Consider the following 18,135-nt stretch of genomic DNA (forward strand, 5'->3'; position numbering starts at 1 on the left):
AAGGCATTTGGGTGGAGAAGGGGAAGGAGAATGGGTTCAGAGCACAGAGAGCTTCGCCTTTGCTTTCATAACTATCTGGGGTTGAACTGCAGGTCATTAAACAGCCATGGATGTTTGGACTTGGTTGCTAAAATGCAAACGTACTCGAAGAGCCTACTGGTTTTCTGGGGAAATTACTCAAATAAATATTAAAATATTTTTAAATACCAGAGAAACTCCCAGATTGCCACTGGTACGGGTGCGAACTGACACAAATCACACCTGAAAACAATCGATTCAGCAGTTAAGAGGGAAATTTTGAGGCATAAAACGCCTGGAGCAACAGCAAGTCGTTGTTTGGCCTGTGAGCTCAGCGAAAGAAAGGTTTAAAAAAATATATCTGTGAATCCCCAGCACGAGAGCTGGGAGCAAAACTAGGTAGGAAGAGGAACGAAGTGACCCAGACTGTTTCAATGGTTTAATTCGGGGAGCTCTGACAGCCCCTGTGTAGGGCTGGCAACACCGAGGCCAGGCTGGCTGCCAGGCTGTGGTTTTCAAGGCATCTGCTGTGGTTTTGGTGGCTGGCACGGGGCACGGCCCTGCGGTGCCACATCCACCAAACACTCCCCTTGGTCATTCCCGGAGTCCCTGCACGCTCCTTGCAACGCCTGAGGCACCCGATCAGCATTTCAGTGCCAAATCCCCCCTCGGATACACGCAGCCATAGTTTTCCTGATACCCACTGGATTATAAATCCCTTCACTCCCTACAAAGATTGAATTTTCCCCCCTCTCTCAGCCATGCCAAGGAAGCTCTCCCCAGCAGCACGGGTTAGTTGCGATCCCAGCACTGACTGGGAAATTGGTTATTTCTTAAACACAAGGCCCAAACGCAAGGCTGGACATCACCCAGCACGCCAGCATTTACCAGAAGGCAAGCAGACATCCCTGGAGATTTTCCCCCTGTCCTTCCCGAAGGGGAAAGCAAGCCCCCCGGGAATTGCCTTGCTGTTCCTGGGGGCTGCGGGCTGCCTTTCCACAGGCCTTGGACGTGGAAGAGATTTGTCAGAAACGTGGCTGCAGCCCTGGGAGGAGCTCGGAACGAGGTTTTTGACCGAGGCACTGAACAAGAGCAAGAGGAGCTGAGACAGAAGCTGTCGAGAAGACGCGGGAGGATGCCCACGCTCGAGTTTCGTGAAGGTACCAGAGCAGGAGATGAAGGTCCTGAGCTGTGGTCCTTGGCCCAAGCTGCTGTTAACATGTCGCTGCCTCTCTCAGGATACTACCGAGGATATTACCTAGGGTGTCTCAGGATAGTACCCAGTACCTCCTAAGAGCTGTGGGGTTGTTGTGAGTCAGACAGCAAGAGGAGCAATTCCGTTTCACCTGCAAGAGCACTGAGGGGACTGCTCCTGCCAAAAAGGCTGAGCTACGACAGCCTGTGACAGCCTGCTCGATGTCAGGCTTGCCCACCTGCCCCTTTGGATGATAACCTCCTTGGGAACGAGCACTTGGAGTGTTTGTGTCCTGAAAGCAGCCACCCAAAGGTCTGAACCAAGGGAAGATCCCTGCCAGCACTGCAGAACGACTCAGTCCTGGCCAAGCAAACTCGGCTTCTCTCTTCACCCTCTTTTCTTTGAGAAAGAACTCAAGGGAGCGGGCAGCCCCAGCCCGTGCAGGCAGAATGGACCCTCGGGGCTGGAGCCTCGCTGTATTCCTATTGACACGGGTTATGTCAAGGAAAAAAAAAAAACAAAAAACAAGGCAGGCCGATCTGAGAGGCAGAGCACTCAATTTAAACCAGAGCAACACGACTTTGGGCCCAGTTGGTAAACACGCTGGGCTAATTACCGCTGCAGCATCATTAAATGAGTTCCCTGAGATGAATTCATGCTGATTAAGCACTTAGGGATTTGGTGATTCTTTTGTAAATACCCCCTAAAGAGGCAAATCCATAAAATCGGTTCAGGCTCGAATTAGAAGGGTGCTAATAAAATGTCCTGTGAATCCGAGCGCTTTGGGTTTGGGTAAGCAGAGGCAGCTTTAAACGGGCTTCATTCTCCTGGAATGGCACACTCAGAGTGCAAAGAGCTGGAGAAGGAGAACAGGGAGGGTGACAAACCAGCTGCAGGGCTCAATTTGCCACCGACTCGGTGTGCAAGGGGACAGGGGGTCAGGCTGGGATCACCAAACATCACTGCTGCGTGATGCTGCGTGCACAGCGAACACGAAGCACATGAGCCGAGGTGCCCAGGAATTGCCAAAGCCTCTTTCCACCACCCCAAGTTTATCAATGTGAGCGGTGCTGGGGACAGAAAGACATTTCCCAAAAACATCTCTAGCACAAAACGAAACAGGGAGAGTCCGTTCGAGCGTATTTCATCACAGCAGGGTCTGCTCCTAGGCTCTGTGCCACTTATCCTGCCCGTCCCAAATGCAAATGTCCTGCCCATCACACAGAAACGTGGGCCAGAGCAGGGCAGGAGAGAAAGGAGGGAGGGTTTTCTCCAGGGAGCCCCCCGTGTCAGTCGGGTGAGCACTGCCACCAGCACACACACACACACGGCTCACGGAGGGGCTCGCAGCCCGGCCTTCCCCTCGCTCCCTCTCTGGTGTTAGGGCAGGCGGTGAGTGAGGGGCAGCAGGAGCGAGCCTGGGGGACGTGGCCATGCCCGGCAGGGACGCAGGAAAACCGGCACTCACCTCGCAGGAGTCGGCACACCGAGCAGCACGTGCACGCTGGAAGAGGAGCCGAGCGTTAGGAACTCACCCAGGTAAGCCTCAGGAAATGCTCGGCGTGGCTTCCCCTGCTGGGAAGTCCTGAGGTAGACTCCAGGGCTCCCGTTTGTGTCTCTCCGCGCCAGCACAGAGCTCGGGGCTCACCTGAGGCTGTGCTGACGGGTGCTGAGGCTGCCACTGCGTGCCCCGGCCCTGCTCGCACATCACGACACAGGTTTGGTGCAGGGGGCTGAGGCAGGACCTCTGCACGCACTGCAGTCACTCACAGGGCTTCTGGAGGCATCCAGAACCACAGAACCACTTAGGTTGGGAAAGACCTCTTAAGGTCATCGGGTGCAACCTCTAAAATACACTCCTAGATCCCCAATCTTAAATCACAGGTCTGAGGACCCGTCCCGGGTCAAGAGCTGCCTGGCTGTGGCCTTTGTACAAAAGACAGGAGGCTGGGCCAGCTCGAGGGGTTTTTAGCAGGGTTGGCTTCTGATCTTACACAGAGTCTGTGGATTTTTTATTTTTGTGGGTTTAGCTTCTGATTTTACATAGAAGGTAACTGCTCTCAATTCTATGACGATTTATTCTTGGAGAGCTCATACAACAAGATTTATGTGGGCTGTTGTCAGGCACCTTGCTAGAGCTTTTCTGGCGAGTGGAGACAGAGATACCCGGGCATCTCCCGAGCACCGATACTGCCACACCTCTGCTGTGTCCTGCAAAGCCCTCAGAGCTGGAGTTGGCCTTCAGCCCTGCCTCTCCTGTGCTTCTGCTTTGAGGTCACCCCAGCTGAGGCCGATCTCTGCCTGAGGAAAGCTTCAGCAGAAAGGGCACTCGCTCCGGGCAGTGCGCTGGGATGTGATACTCGGCCCAGGCAATGCCAGCTCTGGACACCGATGTCCCATCAAGCGAATGTGCTCGCTGGAGGACGTCCCTCTGACTGTCCCAAAATAAAGGCTGGCTCCAGCGCTCACACTGGAGCTTTCAGCTGACATCAGCAACCACCACGTATGTCTGCATCAACCCTGGGACTGAGCTCTGTGGCCAGAATCCCAGTCCTCAAGTCACAGCAGGAGGGAACGAGCTTTACCTGCACTGCCCGGGCTGTCTCTAAGGCAGTAAGAGAAGGTTACGAAGTGCAAAAGCCCCCTCTGTTAATACAGACACCTCTGTATGTGGGTTGTAACCAGGCATTTGCCAGAAAACCAGGATTGCCTTGAAAAATATTGGGAAATGTGGTTCTGGGGCTTCCAGATCTCTATAATGACAAGCAGCCACACATTTACAGTTCCCAAACGCAAGGGGCAGTTCTGCCCAGAGGAGAAGCACAGGTTGGGACATACATCGAGGTTAAAATATCCCCGGCTGCCAGCAGGCTGCCAAGAGGCTAAATGGAGAAATGCTGAGCTAGGAGCGAAGTGAGGGATCGGATAAAGAGGACAGGTGGCCAGCACACCACTCGCAGGAGGGGCAAGCCCTGGGTGCGTGTGTTTCACGCACGTGTCTCAAGGCAGGGCGAAGCAGACGCTGCTCCTTGTGTCCTCTGCGTGTGGCTTTTGGCCGGGTGCAGGGAGGAGGAGGAGGAGCAGGGTGTTTCTGTGGGATGGGTGTGAATATGGCTCAGCTGTCGGCACAAAAGGCAGCGGGGACGGCGGGTTAAGCTCGCCGAGCATCTCAGCTATTGCTCAAGCAACAGCACAGCTGCCTTCAGTGCCTGGCTGAAGGGTGGCTGCAGCTACTGAAAAGGCAGCAAAAGGTACAGGAAAGGAGGAGCTAATTCCCCTTGTCTCAAACTCTGGCATATTCCTTGTCTTGACCTCATGAGACACTCTTCGGAGGGCAAAAATAACCCTTCGCTGTGTCTGCCCCTGGTCCCTGCTCACCACATGCCAAGTTCCTCACGCAGCGATTCCCTTCTGTCAGGAGGGAATTCAGAGGGTCACAAATCAGGCTAACCAGCACCAGTCACGTTATAAAAAATCACAGCAATGGAAATGAAACAGGCTGAGCAGTCGTTTACTGCAGCCAGGGTACAGCACGGTCCTGCAGCCAGCCTGTGGCCAGAGCCAAAGCCCGGCGGTGTCGGGAGAGTTTTCTTGGTAGGCAAAAAAAAATAAAAAATAAAATAATAATAATAATAAAAAAAAAAAAGCAAAAAAGCACGGCCGAGAGCTGTGAAACCAGAACCCAAGCCCCTCCTAGTGCTCACTGTGGGAGCAGTTTTTATACCAAACCTGAGCTTCAGCTGTCTCCTGTGTACAGGGAAGGCAGCAGACCTCTCTCCATCCCTGTCCTTCCAAATCACTTTCCCTTAAACACCGCATCTGCTCTTAAACACAGGACTGGGGCTGAGCAACACCAAGCCCCACAGCACATCTGGCTGCTGTTACAGTGCTCAGGGTGTAGGGACTCCTCTAACCTGTAATCTTGACCTAAAGAGCCACGTCTTGTCTCTGCCACGTTGCTTTAAGTGCGGCTGTCCTTCCATGTGCCACTCGTTCAGTGGCAAAGCTGGCTTGAGGAGCCTCCTGCTCCTCACCACTTGGCTTCATTCCACATCTCTCCACAGAGTTTTTTGGAGCTCCCCTGTGAGGTTTATCAGCAAATTGGGCTGAGTTAAAAATAACCCCACAGAAACTGTAAAAGAAAGTATTTCTTATTGGAACCAAACGCTGAATTAATTCACTGCAGGTCCCACAAGCCCCTGGCTTAACCAACAAGAAAAAATATAGATGTGTAAGGAGAAAGGTGAACACTCAAGAAACCAAGACCAGGAATGCTACCAGAGCTGTCACAGGCAGCAGTGCGGGGCAGTGTGTGCGGGAGGGCAGGCAGCAGCACTTCTTCCCCACGACACCCTCCCAGCTCGGGGACTGCCACAGCCCGAGGCCAAGAGCAGCAGGGCAGCTCCCCAGCAGGATTTCTTGTGAAAATCAAAGAGACGCCTGACAGCATGAGAAAATAACTCCTGATATTCCCAGGGCTGGCTGGCCTGCTCCATGGCCTGAGGGCAGCTCTTCTTATCGTAAGGCTCCTGCTCTCTCCTTGGTGCTGCTGCCTCTCGTCCTGAGAAAATGAAGAGCCTGGGCTAGATGGCAAACAGCTTCTTCAGGGTTTGTGCACCCCTGAGAGCCACAGGAGGGAAATAAAGGGAGTTTTCAGAAATGTTACAGAAGCAGTGCCGCAGGCAGTGTGTGTGTGCACTGCTGCATCAAAACCTGTGACCCCTGCACAACCGAGAGATGCTCACACACGCTCCCAGGCACGGAGATGCGCTTCTGAGCACGTCCAGACAAAATAACACTCGGGGTTCCTGTCCCCGCTGCACCTACCGATCCTTTGGAAGCTCAGGCAGTGGCTTTGGGAGCTGCACTTGCAGGGGATTGCAATAGGTTGGTAGGAAATGAGGGTGCAGGGAAATGGGTGAGTGCAGGAGCACCGCAATGGGCAAATGGCAGAAGAAGGGCTATGGGCATGGCGCCCAAATCATCACCATCCCAGCAGACCCACCTGCGGTTTCTCAGATGCCTGGATTGGAAAATAAAGGCTAGAATAAAAGAAAACATAAAAAATGGATGTTTTGGTTGGCTAGAAACTTCTCAGGAGGTAGTGACAAGGCAGAGCGCTGTTACTATGACTGAGAAACCTCCTCGAGAAATGGGGATCAATCCACAGGCAGCACTTTTTCACTGAGCAGGTATTTTACGGGGTATATTCACTGATATAAGGTGTACAGGAAAGCCACGTGAGAAATATGCTAAGGTATTGACCCTGAAATGCAGACCCTGCCTCCTGAGCTCCTCTGCCTCTCTTGCATACGCAGGACCTGTTTGTTCAGGAGTTACCTGAAAGCCTCAGTAAAGCAGGATTTCTACTGCAGGCAGATCTGCAGGCCCAGCCAGGCTCTCTATTAATGTAAGCTGGTTTTAGGTATCCCAGCTACTGCTGTCAGACCTTCTGGGGGCTGGGGGCTTCCAAGACCTTTTCAAGAAAGCAGAGCCCTTCAGCTGAGTCACCCTCCTGTCAAACAGGCCGGGGAATTTTTGCTGACTCTCTCTGATGTCAGACCGAGGCAGTCCCATTATCTCTAAGCCAGGAATATAAAGGAGAAGGCTAAAGTTTCTGTGCAAAAACAAAATCCATCAAAATATCCATATAAATGAACATGGGAGGTGAAGCAATAAGGCTTCTGGCCTTGGCGTGCCTGTAACAGTGCTGGCTCCCCCAGAACACAACACTCAAGGTGTGACACTGTCTGACTGAGCTCACACTCACCGTGACTTTGATCAATTCTCCCCTCAAATCATTCTGGCTACACACATAACTGTGCCCACACAAAACAGGAGAGATCAGGGCCGCTTCTTTCACTTAACCTGATTAAAAGGGAGAGCAAAACTCTGGCCACAGACTTCCACCCAGCACGATGCAGCCACCTGTGGCTGAAATCCCTGGCTGGAGGTGCCTGGCTGTGCTGGCTGTGGTGGATGAGGGAGGTGACAAAGGGAGATAGAAGAGTGAGTTCTTAGAAGATTTTGCAGATCTGTGTCAATTTCATTAAAAGAAGAATTAAAACCAAAATCTCATTTTTTTCTGAACAACAAAAAAAAGTCTGATAAACACTAGACTCAGTTTGAAAAATCGATGAACAGATCCAATTTTTCACAGATCCACTTTGACATTTCCTCGTGCAGTATGGAAACCAGATCAAAATCAGAAAATTGTACGTGTTAAGAGCTGAGTTGGCTGCCTTGAGAAAAAAAATAAAAAAAAAAACCTACAAAGACTGCTCTACACACCCTGGCATTAAGTAGATTATGCTTTAATTGTACCACTTGTTATTTTGCTCTATATTACATGCGATTTGGTTTTAATTTTTATTTTTTTGAGTAAGAGTTTTCTATTCTGTGTGTGACCACTTTACCTTCAGACTGATTACCACAAGCAAAAGCAACATGTGCTACGTGCATACAAGACCCTACATAAATATCAAATAAAACCACTGCAAAGCTGCAATCAAATTAGCTGTTTCAGTCTACCTATAAAGAAAAAATATTCAACAGACGATGCTAAAAAAATAAAGAGAAGTCTACGAGCTATAATTCTGAGCATTTGTAAAGGGCTTGAAAGAAATTTTTAGGAAGGAAAAAAAAACCATTTCTAACACTTTCCAAAATTAAAGCAAACTACACGGGGTAGAAATCTACACAGCCTTGGAACACAGTGAATGTCTGCACAGACTTCAACACGATGAAACTTTTAAAATTTCAAACTTACCAGCCCACATTTCACAAACTATCAAGACAGGCCTGCAACCCTCTGTGGTTTCTCATCCCAGCAGTCGAGTTGCATGATCTTTGGCAGTGTCTGGGAATTCCTGCTTGGGACAACGCTCCATCTCTCAATTTTCTAGCAGAACTAATCTGCACAGGTATCCCTAATTAAATGTTTCGGATCTAGGCTCACTAAGATTTCTTTAACCGAGCTTGAAATAAATTTTCACAACCGAATCCTCAGGAACGGGTTTTATTCCCACCATGCTGCTTCTCCCCGTTGTTCTTTTAGAATTTGAAAACAAACCTTAGCTTTTCAGGGACACTTGCTTTCCGTAACAGCGCGTATGCACACATCCTTCTTATTATAAATAACTGTCAGACCTTGGTCTCTGTTTCTAGCAGTGCTTTGTACAGGTTTTATTTCTCATCAGGCTTCATCAGTGATGAAGTTCTTGACCTAGGGCTGTCAAGGGACAGCTACTGTACAGTTCAGAAGAAGCAGGAGTGGGACTATTTCAAACCAGGTACCCATTAGAACTCACATTTATGTTTAGATGGCATAAAAGAGAAAGGTTGTATCACCATATGGAGCCTCTGATGATAATAATGACCCTTGCCCACTATCGTGCATTCTTATCCCTGCTTTTGGCACTTCCATTAGCCCCTCTTGTTGAAAACCCTCCACTGCTTGCACCTAAACCTTACAGCTCAAGTTGCAAAGACTGATGCTGGCCCCCTTGCGTGCCCACATCCAGCCCTTGATACCAGCCAGGAATAGCAACCACCAAACGACGATACTGTTCCCTCGTCAGTGCACAGTGTGGCTGTGTCCTGCGAGCTCTGGAATGCGCTGCCTGCCATGGCTGTTTCTGTAGCTTGCTGCCAACGGCATGACTTCATTCGGCTGCGTGATGTTCCAGACAACACACCGCTGAAAATAACGCTGGCACTTACCTGAGCTGCCAGTGCCTTCCGATGCACTTCTGGATGGTTTTGGCTGGCTCTGTTTGCTACTTGTTCGTACAGTGACCGACGGAGGAACAGTGCTGCTGCTGTCTCCACGGATGGTCGAGAGATCCTGCATGCTAAAGCTCCTTAGTCTCTCGGACAAGGCTCCCTGTCCCTGGTTAAACAAGCAAGCAAATAAGACAAACAAAAATTAGACCAAACTGTATTTTGAACCTTTCTCCTCCCTAGCTCATTGAAATCCATCAGGAAAATAGGAAGAGAAAATATTGCCTGGTCCGGTAACCTAGAGAGGACATAAATGAGTTGTTAAAAACATCATTTCACTCTCTTTGCCCTTCTTTTTGCAGTGGTTCTACACACACATTGTGATCATTCAAAATTTTGATGGACAGCACCTCTGATTCTTCACTGCAGTCATTTCAGCTCAGAGAGGCCTTGGCCACATCCGAAGGAGCAGGATGTTGCTGAGTCTTTCTTGCAGGTACTTTTCTTCATTAATATCTTAGATAAAGAGGTCCTTGGCTTCAGAAATGCAATTAAATGGTCAACATCAAAATAACTTGCTTTTAAAGGTAATTCTCCATGATGACATTCACCCAGCAGTTGTCAGTCATACAGAGAATTTCCAGAGCACTGAAGATTTGAAATCTTAAGGTAATAAGTTATTCTTAAATGCAGATAAATATTTTGATGCTTTTTCTTGCAGCTTCAGGAATAAATAAACTCACGCACTATTTTTATTTCTTTTTAGACTAGCTCTCAGTCAAGAAACAAACATATTCCTTGGTAAAAGGAAGAGAGCTGTTCTTTCTAAATGAGTTCACTTAAAGGACACCTTATATTAAAACTACATCTTATCAAAAGGTTGGTTATCAGTGCACGTCTTCTTGAGTTCTGTGATCCTCAGATCCTCATACAACACAATGCCACAGAGCAAGAATGTCAGAAATTAGTCAATACTGAACCTACCTGTCCTTCTCTGTTGGCTGCATTAGGTGATATTCAGCATATAAACTGATATATATAACTGATAAAAAGTACACTTGGGTTTTAATTTTACACAGAGCCTGGCTCTAAAATTATTTCTGCTGGTGTCAATTAAGAAAAAACAAGACACCCTACCCCGCACTACAACTGCACAGCCAGATCCCTAGCAAGAGATGGTTGGGAGCAATCAGACCACCAAACAATATTTTTCTGTTGCAGAATGACTGGAGCAGCAAAGCCAGGGCTTAGCAATCGCTAAGGTGGTGTAACACGAGCGCTGTAATCCTCTTGTGCTACCAGCTCAAGTGTCAGCAGCACACCAGCTTTTAACCTCCTCTCAGCCAGCTCGCCCAATATTACTTCCCGAGTTTTACAATACGGACCTGGTACGTGCCTGTCTGTTCTTGATTTTCTGCTTTAATTTTACCTGAGCTTGTTCCAGCAAGGACGGAGGCTGCTTATCACACAGGTAACAGCAAACGTTACCGCTGCTACCGTGCCATGAAAGTTTGTCCAAACCTCAGATCCAGCAGGAACAGGAATGGCTCAGGCTGAGCGATGACAGTGAGCACCGTGAAATCCTGCTCACTTCCCTTCCAGTCTTCTGCTTTCAGATTTTTGCGCCTTCAGACTTTGCAGGAACAGGCTGGATTTCAGTGCTCGTAGGGCACAAAATAACACTTCGACTGCAATTCTTTCCCAGTTGCCGCATTTCTATTTGAGCCCAAATGGAAACATGACAGAAATTATGATTACAACCGAATCAGGACGGTTTCAAAGTTTCAAAGCAAAATGGCAATGCCATTACCAGCCCTTTCCCTGTCACATAAGCAGCTGCTGTATATGAAATCACAAAGATTTGAAGGGACAACACTGCAAGGGTTTGCCCTGCTGCAGTTGTATTTTAGCAATAAAGTCTTCATCCAGCTGTAGAGACCATTATTTCACCATAAGACATGACTTATTAACAACAGAGAAACCAAGATCGGAACAGATCTAGCACAGCAGACATCTCGGACTATGGTGAGAACAGTCAAGTGGCACATCGAGAGCAGCCATTTGGGGGATTTTTGTTTACCATCTTGTCCATGATCATACAGGTGCTCTTCCAAGTGCTACAGCCATGAGAGATGTCCCAGAGATTTTGGCAGGTGGGGTTTTGGTGGCAACAAGTGGGTGCAGGCGTGTCTTTCTTCCCTGTTCACTACAGGGTATCTGCTAGCAAACTCATCTGATCTTCTGCTCCCTAGGAAAGCTCATCCCACAGCAGAGGGAAAGACGAAAGTGGACTTCTGTAGGCTTCCTTCCTCCACCTCTTCTCCCAGGACTCACCAACCTCGTCATACACGGGACAGTTCCCTCTTTGCTTTGGTTTTCTCAGGGACAGGGGCAGAGAAGGGCCAGCCCTCAACGGTACTGAACAGGACAAAAGGCAAATAGTAAAAAATATCAGCTCCCAGTAACTGATACCAGTTGGTATCAACCTCATTCAGATGTGATCTACCAAGGATATCAGGTCGTCGCCCATCAACACGTGGCCTTTTAAGCTGCACAAGCTTCTCTGGGATTCCAAGGGAAGTTAAAGCTCTCATCCGTCTGGCACAGTAATTAATCTAAAACTAATTTGGGTACGTCTCTACCTGCTTTGGTCACAACAGTGGCTGTAGTGTTGTGATGTTGTACCTTACATCTCACGCCTAGCACATTCTCTCCTTATTTTTGCTTTAAAGAGGGGGGCAAAATATCCCAACAGTGAGCTTTCAGAGCAAGCTAACCTGCAGGCTACCTTCCCCTAAACGCAGCAGGCTTATCTCCAGAAGTGATGTTAAACTCTGCACACCCAGGCCACAGACACTGACACAACCAATATGGTTTGGAAGGATCAGAAATCTTGGAAGGATCCAAAATCTGAAGCCAGGGCTGCAACAGGTACTCTGAAAGGCCCTGCATCAGAAATAGCTGGCGGTGTCTTAATTACTTGGCTTCTATAATTAATCTCTGCACTCACGTTTGAAGTGAAACCTTTTAGAGGGAGATGGACTTAGGAGTCTGGAATAACTGGGTTTAAGTACAATAGGATTATGCATAGAAATTCCTCCACATAGGTAGGTAGCTTTACGTAGGCTCTAGGAAAATAAAATCAGGCACATCATTTGAAAACCTGCAATTTATATAACAAAGTCCCACTACCTCTGATCCAAATATAAACAAACAGCGTCTAGATTTTATCGTGCCATCAGTCTGACGATCTGAAAGAAGTCTGTGGACATTATTTAGGCTTCAAAACAAATCTCTTAACTAGAGACTCCGTTCTGCTGCTGCAACAGCGTGGGGAAGAGACACGAATCGGGGATGAAAAATGTCAAGTCATACAAGAGAAGCTTTTAATGCGCTCGGTGTTAATACAGGAGGGCACCTTCTGGCATGTTAATGGACAGGCAAGGGAACACGAAGCCACGCTCACTGCACGTCCAGCACCACACGAACCCTGTTAATGTCCCCTCTTTGCTGTAACTGAGGTTAGCAGTTCTCCTCCCCAGCAGCAGACGTGTCTGCATGCACGTGGCAGCCACCAGCCTGCAGATATTCGCCACGAGGTGTGGCACAAACTCCTAGGACATGCTTGCGGAGGTGCTTCTCCACCTGTGGGCCAAGTCCTGGCCTCACTAGCTCCACGTCAACCCCAACCAGGCTGATGGGATCGCAGCAGCGGCAGCGCCAGGCTGCCTTTACCCATCAGTGGGAAAACAGAAGCAAACACGGCAGCGACAACCTGAGTTAGATGGGTTTTCCACAAACACAGCTCCCCGCTTGGCTGCTGGCATCTCTCTGACTGCCAGCAGAGGACCTGGAAGGCGTTTTGCTGATGTGATCAGGGCTTTTAGAGCACAGCACGCAGGATCTACCTACGGGAAGCGGAGCAGACAGCAGCTGGCCTCAGAGCAGCCTCAGCTGGAAACAGCTCAAACCACTCCTACGGGGAGGCAGATGTTGGTTAGAGGTTAATGTAAGCACTCAGCAGATTACCTGCCCTTTTTTCTGGTCCAAATACAAGTGTAAATGAAGCAGCTGAGAGACCTAGCAAGGGAAAAAGAGAGCGAGTGTGGCAACAAACGTACACGCTTCGACACAAAGAGAGATTTTAGCACAAGGAACCGAGGTGAGGCGCGAGCACGAGGCTGGGCGCTGCTGTACAGGGACTTGCAGACAACAAGCAGGGACACCCAGCTGTGCACTACACCCCCAAAATGTAGGCTCTGCCTTCCTCGGCTCCCCCAGAGGGGTGAAGAAGCCACCCCACAACCCCAGCTGACAGGCTGCAACCCAGCAAGTGCGTTCAAAGAGTTCAGCAAATTCTAAAAGCAACGGGGCTGCTGCTTGTTGCACCTCACGGGTGCTTCCCAGCGGAGAAACCCCCAGCATCCAGCCTCCTCCAGACTTAAAACCATTAAGGACAGAGCGTGTTTATGACTAATTTAGGCTGGATTAGGTGAAGGATGTTCCGCAGTCATTTTAGACTTGGTGACTGAAGGTTTTTCTAAGAAGGAGGGCAATGCTCATGCCCAAGCTTACGGTGCCTACCTGCAGAAGGTCCCGCTAAGAGCAAACCTGCCAGCTTTGGGGGCTGAAGGGGGCAGGTTTTTTCTGCCATTGTCAAACCACACGAACACAAAGAACCTACAAGCAATGTCCTTACAGCCAGGGCCTGCATGCCGTGCCTGGCTGAGAGCAGCCACGCAGTTTGGGGGTGCCAGGCAGTGCTGAAGACTCCGGAGGAAACCGGCTGGCTTTAAAGCTGATGGTGGAAACTTGACTTCATCCACCCTGCCTGTTGGCATTTCCTCTTCTGGGAACTGCTTGTCGCTGCCTCTCCCAGCCTGGGCTCTGTCTGAATTTGTTGTTTGGTCCCCTGCATTCGCTGGCTATTGTCTGCTCCTCGAGACACCGGCGTAAGAGCCAACAAGATGGAAAAGCTGCGATCAGCTGCTTGGGTTGTAGCTCTGCGTGGAGGTTTTATTGATTTGGGGGGGAAGTCAGTTTCTTGAGACCTCAGAGTGAAAAATGCATTATACAATAACAAGAACAATTCAGGAAATAGTGGTCAGTGGCAGCACGTTTCAAGAAAGTTGTGTGTTATTCCTCTTTGATGGTTTAATAGAGTTCAGCCATAAGATTGCTGATTTTGGACCCCAGGTGGAGATCCTTTAAAGGATGCTATTTTCCAAAGGAGTGTGCAGATAACACTGACAGGTCCACGCAGGTTTCTCAGACTCTGTACTCTGAACCACTCCTGACTTCTGCAGCTCTTGGCCCTGTTACAGCCCAGAAGCAGCACTAAGCAGGCTGGACAGAAGCGTCCTGTGACACATTGGGTGAGCAAAGAAACTCTCCCTGCAAGCAGTGGGACCTCCCTGTTACAAAATCCCATTACAAATCCCTTCTCTTACAGGGATGGATGCTCCCTGCCTCCCTCTTTCCCAGCTGAAGTACAAGTGCAGCTCTCCACTGCCGTGGCACACAGGCAGCATCTCTCTCCCACGGGTTTGGGTTTCCAACTCCCACCGTAATACTTCTGACTTTGGGTTTCTGACCCTATTTCCCAACGCAAGAAAGGCTCCTGGAGGGTTTCTCAGCACCGGTTGCTGTGCCAACACTCCCTGCCCTACACACAGGGGGGAAGAGGAAGGGCTGAGGAAGGTCAGGTATCAGGAACCATGGCCTTGTGATGGCTGCAGGACGTTTTCTGCAGCTCTCCTTTTTGAAGAGTGGAGCTGTGGCCAGTTTGAGGTGGTTCAAGAGTCGGGAACAGGGGAAAATGGCACTGACCTGTTTGGTTGAATTCATTTATCCAGGGTGAGGAATGAGGGAACGGGAGCTGGGAAAACCAGGACCTTAAGGAGAGGGTCGGTGAGCTGGGGAGAATGTAAAAGTGGTGATGGGAGGGTTGTAAGGACAGAGGAAAGGATCTGTGCCGAGCACCTAAGCAGGGGCAAGGAGACAGCAATCTGATGCTCTGTCTGCTGGGACAGCACCAAAAATAGATTCTATAGATAGGGAGGGGAGCAGAAGGGAAGGGAAAGAAGCCTGCACTTGGCTAACCATGGTGGTGTTTAGGACAGAAAGGGGAAAGGGATAAGGGAAAGAGATAAGGAACGTGCACGTGGCTGCGCTCAGCTTGCAGCACCTTAGCCCGTGATAAATATCTAAGTAGCAGCTTTTCATGCATAGTGATCAGAGAGCCAGCCTCCCCGTGCTGCACTGGGGATAAAAAGGATGAAATCACAGGCCTTGAGCACAGATCTAATCACCAAAGAGAAGAGATCGTGGATCTGGATTGCTGTGGGAGCACAAAAAGTCAGGTAGTGCAGCTCGGAGAGACAGGAGAGGGCAGGGCTGTGCACAAGGGGAGACACCTCCAAGAACTTTAGACCTAAAATCATTTTAGATCCTTTTAGATTTAGATCCTTTAGATGCCTTTAGATCCTTTTACAGGTTGGCTTGTTAAAGGCTGAAACCCAGTGACTCCTCAGAGCTCACTTCCCAATCTACACCCCACACTTACCGGGGGTTGCTGGATACCCTTAAACCTCCCACAGGGAAAGCCAGGATAAGGCTTACCAATAGGATTCTCCTTCCCCCTCCCTGGAAACTTTTCCCAGAGGACAGCACCGCAGGCTTATTTGCCACCTGTCAGCTCAGAGTGTTTTCTAGATAATTAGCCCTCTAAACTTCACTCACGCAGGATAATCTCCCTCTGCTACACCTCCCTCTCAAGTGGGCAAGGAAGGTGGTGACATACATTCAGCAGCAGCTGAAAAGAGTGAGGAGGTATTAAGGGTGCGGTGCTGTGAGCAGCAGAGCTGAACTGCCTCCTTCCCAGCGCCAGGAAGGGGGGATCTCGCTTTCCTTCCTCCAGCCACACTCCTGTCCCTTCCCTTCTGTGGCTCAGGCCCTCAGGCATCAGTCCACACTCGTGGGCTCCTTCATGTATTAAAAAAAAAAATCAGTACTCCCTTTCTTTCTCTTCCTGGATTAGTTTTATGATACCTTAGAGATAACCTGAGGAGGTCCAAAAGGCTGGTGCAGAGTGACCCACTGGGAGCAGGAGCATTGCCCTCGTTTTTGGAAGAGGTGAGCTGTTAGATTAGCTCCCCTTGTCCCTGGAATCACACCCTGAGGAGCACAGAAGCAAGCAACTTGCTGGAGGCCATGTGCTGAAGTGGTAAAAGAAATCAGGAGTCCTGTTTTTCCTCAGGTATTCAGAGTCACTTAAATCTCAAGGCTGAAACAAAGACGTGAACAGTCCTTGCTTTACCATAAAAATTACTCAATCCAATGACTTCCTCTCGCTCATTTTCCCATCCCCAAGGTAGTGTGCAGAAGAGATTCTTCTGGTCCACCACAGGCAGCAATATTTTATCTGTTTTCTCTCCAGTTAGGCTGGCAGATGTGCCACAGGAATCACAGCATGGGTTGGTTTCTTCCAGCAATGAAAGGGAGCTTCATTATCTCAAGCAAAGCAGCAGCCCCCTTGTACCCTGGAGGGTCTTCTCCCTTCTGCCCAGCTTCCTGCTGCCACCGGAGCTGCATTTCAGGGCAGTGAGAATCTTAAGAAACACCAGAAAAGCAGAACAAAGCAGAACAGCAGGAAGAAAAACTGTGGTGCTGGCTTTTCTTTCAGGTTGAAGAGCTGATGAAGGCGCTGTTTCAGTCCCAAGATGAACAGGTGGGCACTGCGGGCCTGGACACCACTGAGTTTTGCATGTTTGGGGGCTACCCAACAAGGAATCAGTTTCTTTGGGATTCACACGTTGTTTCTCACTCTGTCCTGAAGGACAGCTCCAGCACAGAGAGTCTGCAGCACGCTGTAGGAAGCAGAGGCAGTGCTGCAGAGCAGGCTTCCCCGGAGCCTATTTACGTCCACGGTGTGACTTCTGCAGGTTTACATAACAGCACTGAAAGCACTGCTGCCACGGGGGTGTCACACAAATGGTGTGGCCTTGGGCACAAAGCACAGAGCTTCGCCTTAGCTCCACGTTTATCCTACCTCTCAGTCCGGGTTTGGATTAGCCAGCAGTCCCCGTTTAGCAGAGCAACAGCTCAGAAGAATGAGCCAGGCCTGACAGCAGGGTAAAAGGAGGCAATTTGGGGCTTTTCTTTGGAACAGTTTTTGCATATCCTTGTCATCCTATGTGTTTATGGCATATCCCAGGGGCTCCCACTTCTATAACGTCTTCAGTTCAACACGCTTAATAGCCTGCACACATTTAGCATCCCAAGGATGTATTACTCATTTTTACAGATGAGGCCAGGAAATACTAAATGATGTGCCCAAGGTCGTACAAAAAGCATTTGGCAGAGGAAAAGAGTTTCCTTCAACTCCCATTCATGAGTTTTTCCTAATATCAACATCCATCTTGCCCACATGTTTCTACACTCCTTTTGCAAGGGGCATTGTATTTGCGCAGGAACTTTCTTTTATACAAGTTTTGCCCCCAAAACATCAAAGTACAGCTGCTATAGCTGCACATCCACACTCAGCCCTGGTAATCCACGGCCAGAGAGCAGAACCACCAAACGCAGTTATCAATTCCTCGCAGCTTTTATGCAAAGAAGGAGATAAAAGCTGCTGTCTGGCTCTGGCTCGAAGCCAGGAACAGAGCACAGGATACGCCTCTTCAGATGAAGCCACTCTCCCAAAAACACCTAACCCCATGTCCCGTGCACTCTTACATAACAGCAGCATGTCTCCAGAGAATTATACACCAGGTTATGTCATGTGTAAACCCTGCAGCCTGTCAGTACCTGAATTAGAGCTCAGTAGATGCTCCAAGCTTCTCAGCAATTCAGCGTAACAACTGACAAACTGCAGGGCAGGTGGCCTTTCCCTTCCCCAGCAAGGGGAAAAAACTCTTCCCCAGGACAGGGTGCTGTGTCCACCTAGAGTCAGCATCTTCCACGCTCCTATTTTGGCAGTGAAAACCAAGAGCTGTGATGCACAACATTGCTGACGTTGTCACCTGGGTACTAAATGCCACGGAATGTATAAAAATTCAGCAGAGGCCTGGAGCAGCCCCTGGCCTTAATCCTGCATTTTCCAACCTCATGGAGGCTCCCTGAGCACCACCCTTACTTAAGTGTCTTTAGCCTAAGAGGCACCTGTGTGGCTGGTGAACGGGAGACAGGGAGGCACAATA

At 49.3% G+C, this 18,135-nt stretch overlaps 1 protein-coding gene and 1 long non-coding RNA gene across 9 annotated transcripts in view; one reads left to right on the forward strand and one right to left on the reverse strand.

The window, feature by feature from the left end:
• Positions 1 to 18,135, reverse strand: part of REEP1 (receptor accessory protein 1) — a 53,611-nt gene that overhangs the window by 7,540 nt on the left and 27,936 nt on the right. For 5 of the 8 annotated variants that reach the window (XR_014317416.1, XM_082759371.1, XM_082759375.1 and 2 more), the window contains 3 exons: positions 12,965 to 13,015; positions 8,936 to 9,104; positions 2,682 to 2,717 (listed from right to left, as the gene is read on the reverse strand). Coding sequence is in view for 7 of the 8 variants with exons in the window: in XM_082759371.1 (XP_082615497.1) it covers positions 2,682 to 2,717; positions 8,936 to 9,104; positions 12,965 to 13,015 (256 nt within the window). In the remaining variant the exon portion in view is untranslated. The remainder of the gene's footprint in view (positions 1 to 2,681; positions 2,718 to 8,935; positions 9,105 to 12,964; positions 13,016 to 18,135) is intronic. The other 3 variants (XM_082759372.1, XM_082759377.1, XM_082759373.1) reach the window with 2 other exon arrangements.
• Positions 2,735 to 9,584, forward strand: LOC309877710. Its single transcript, XR_014317417.1, has 3 exons — positions 2,735 to 8,136; positions 9,298 to 9,431; positions 9,523 to 9,584. It is a non-coding gene; the product is annotated as an uncharacterized lncRNA (long non-coding RNA).

This window comes from Aythya marila (assembly GCF_965140915.1).
Source record: "Aythya marila genome assembly, chromosome: 4".
In the NCBI taxonomy this organism is placed as follows: Eukaryota; Metazoa; Chordata; class Aves; order Anseriformes; family Anatidae; genus Aythya; species Aythya marila.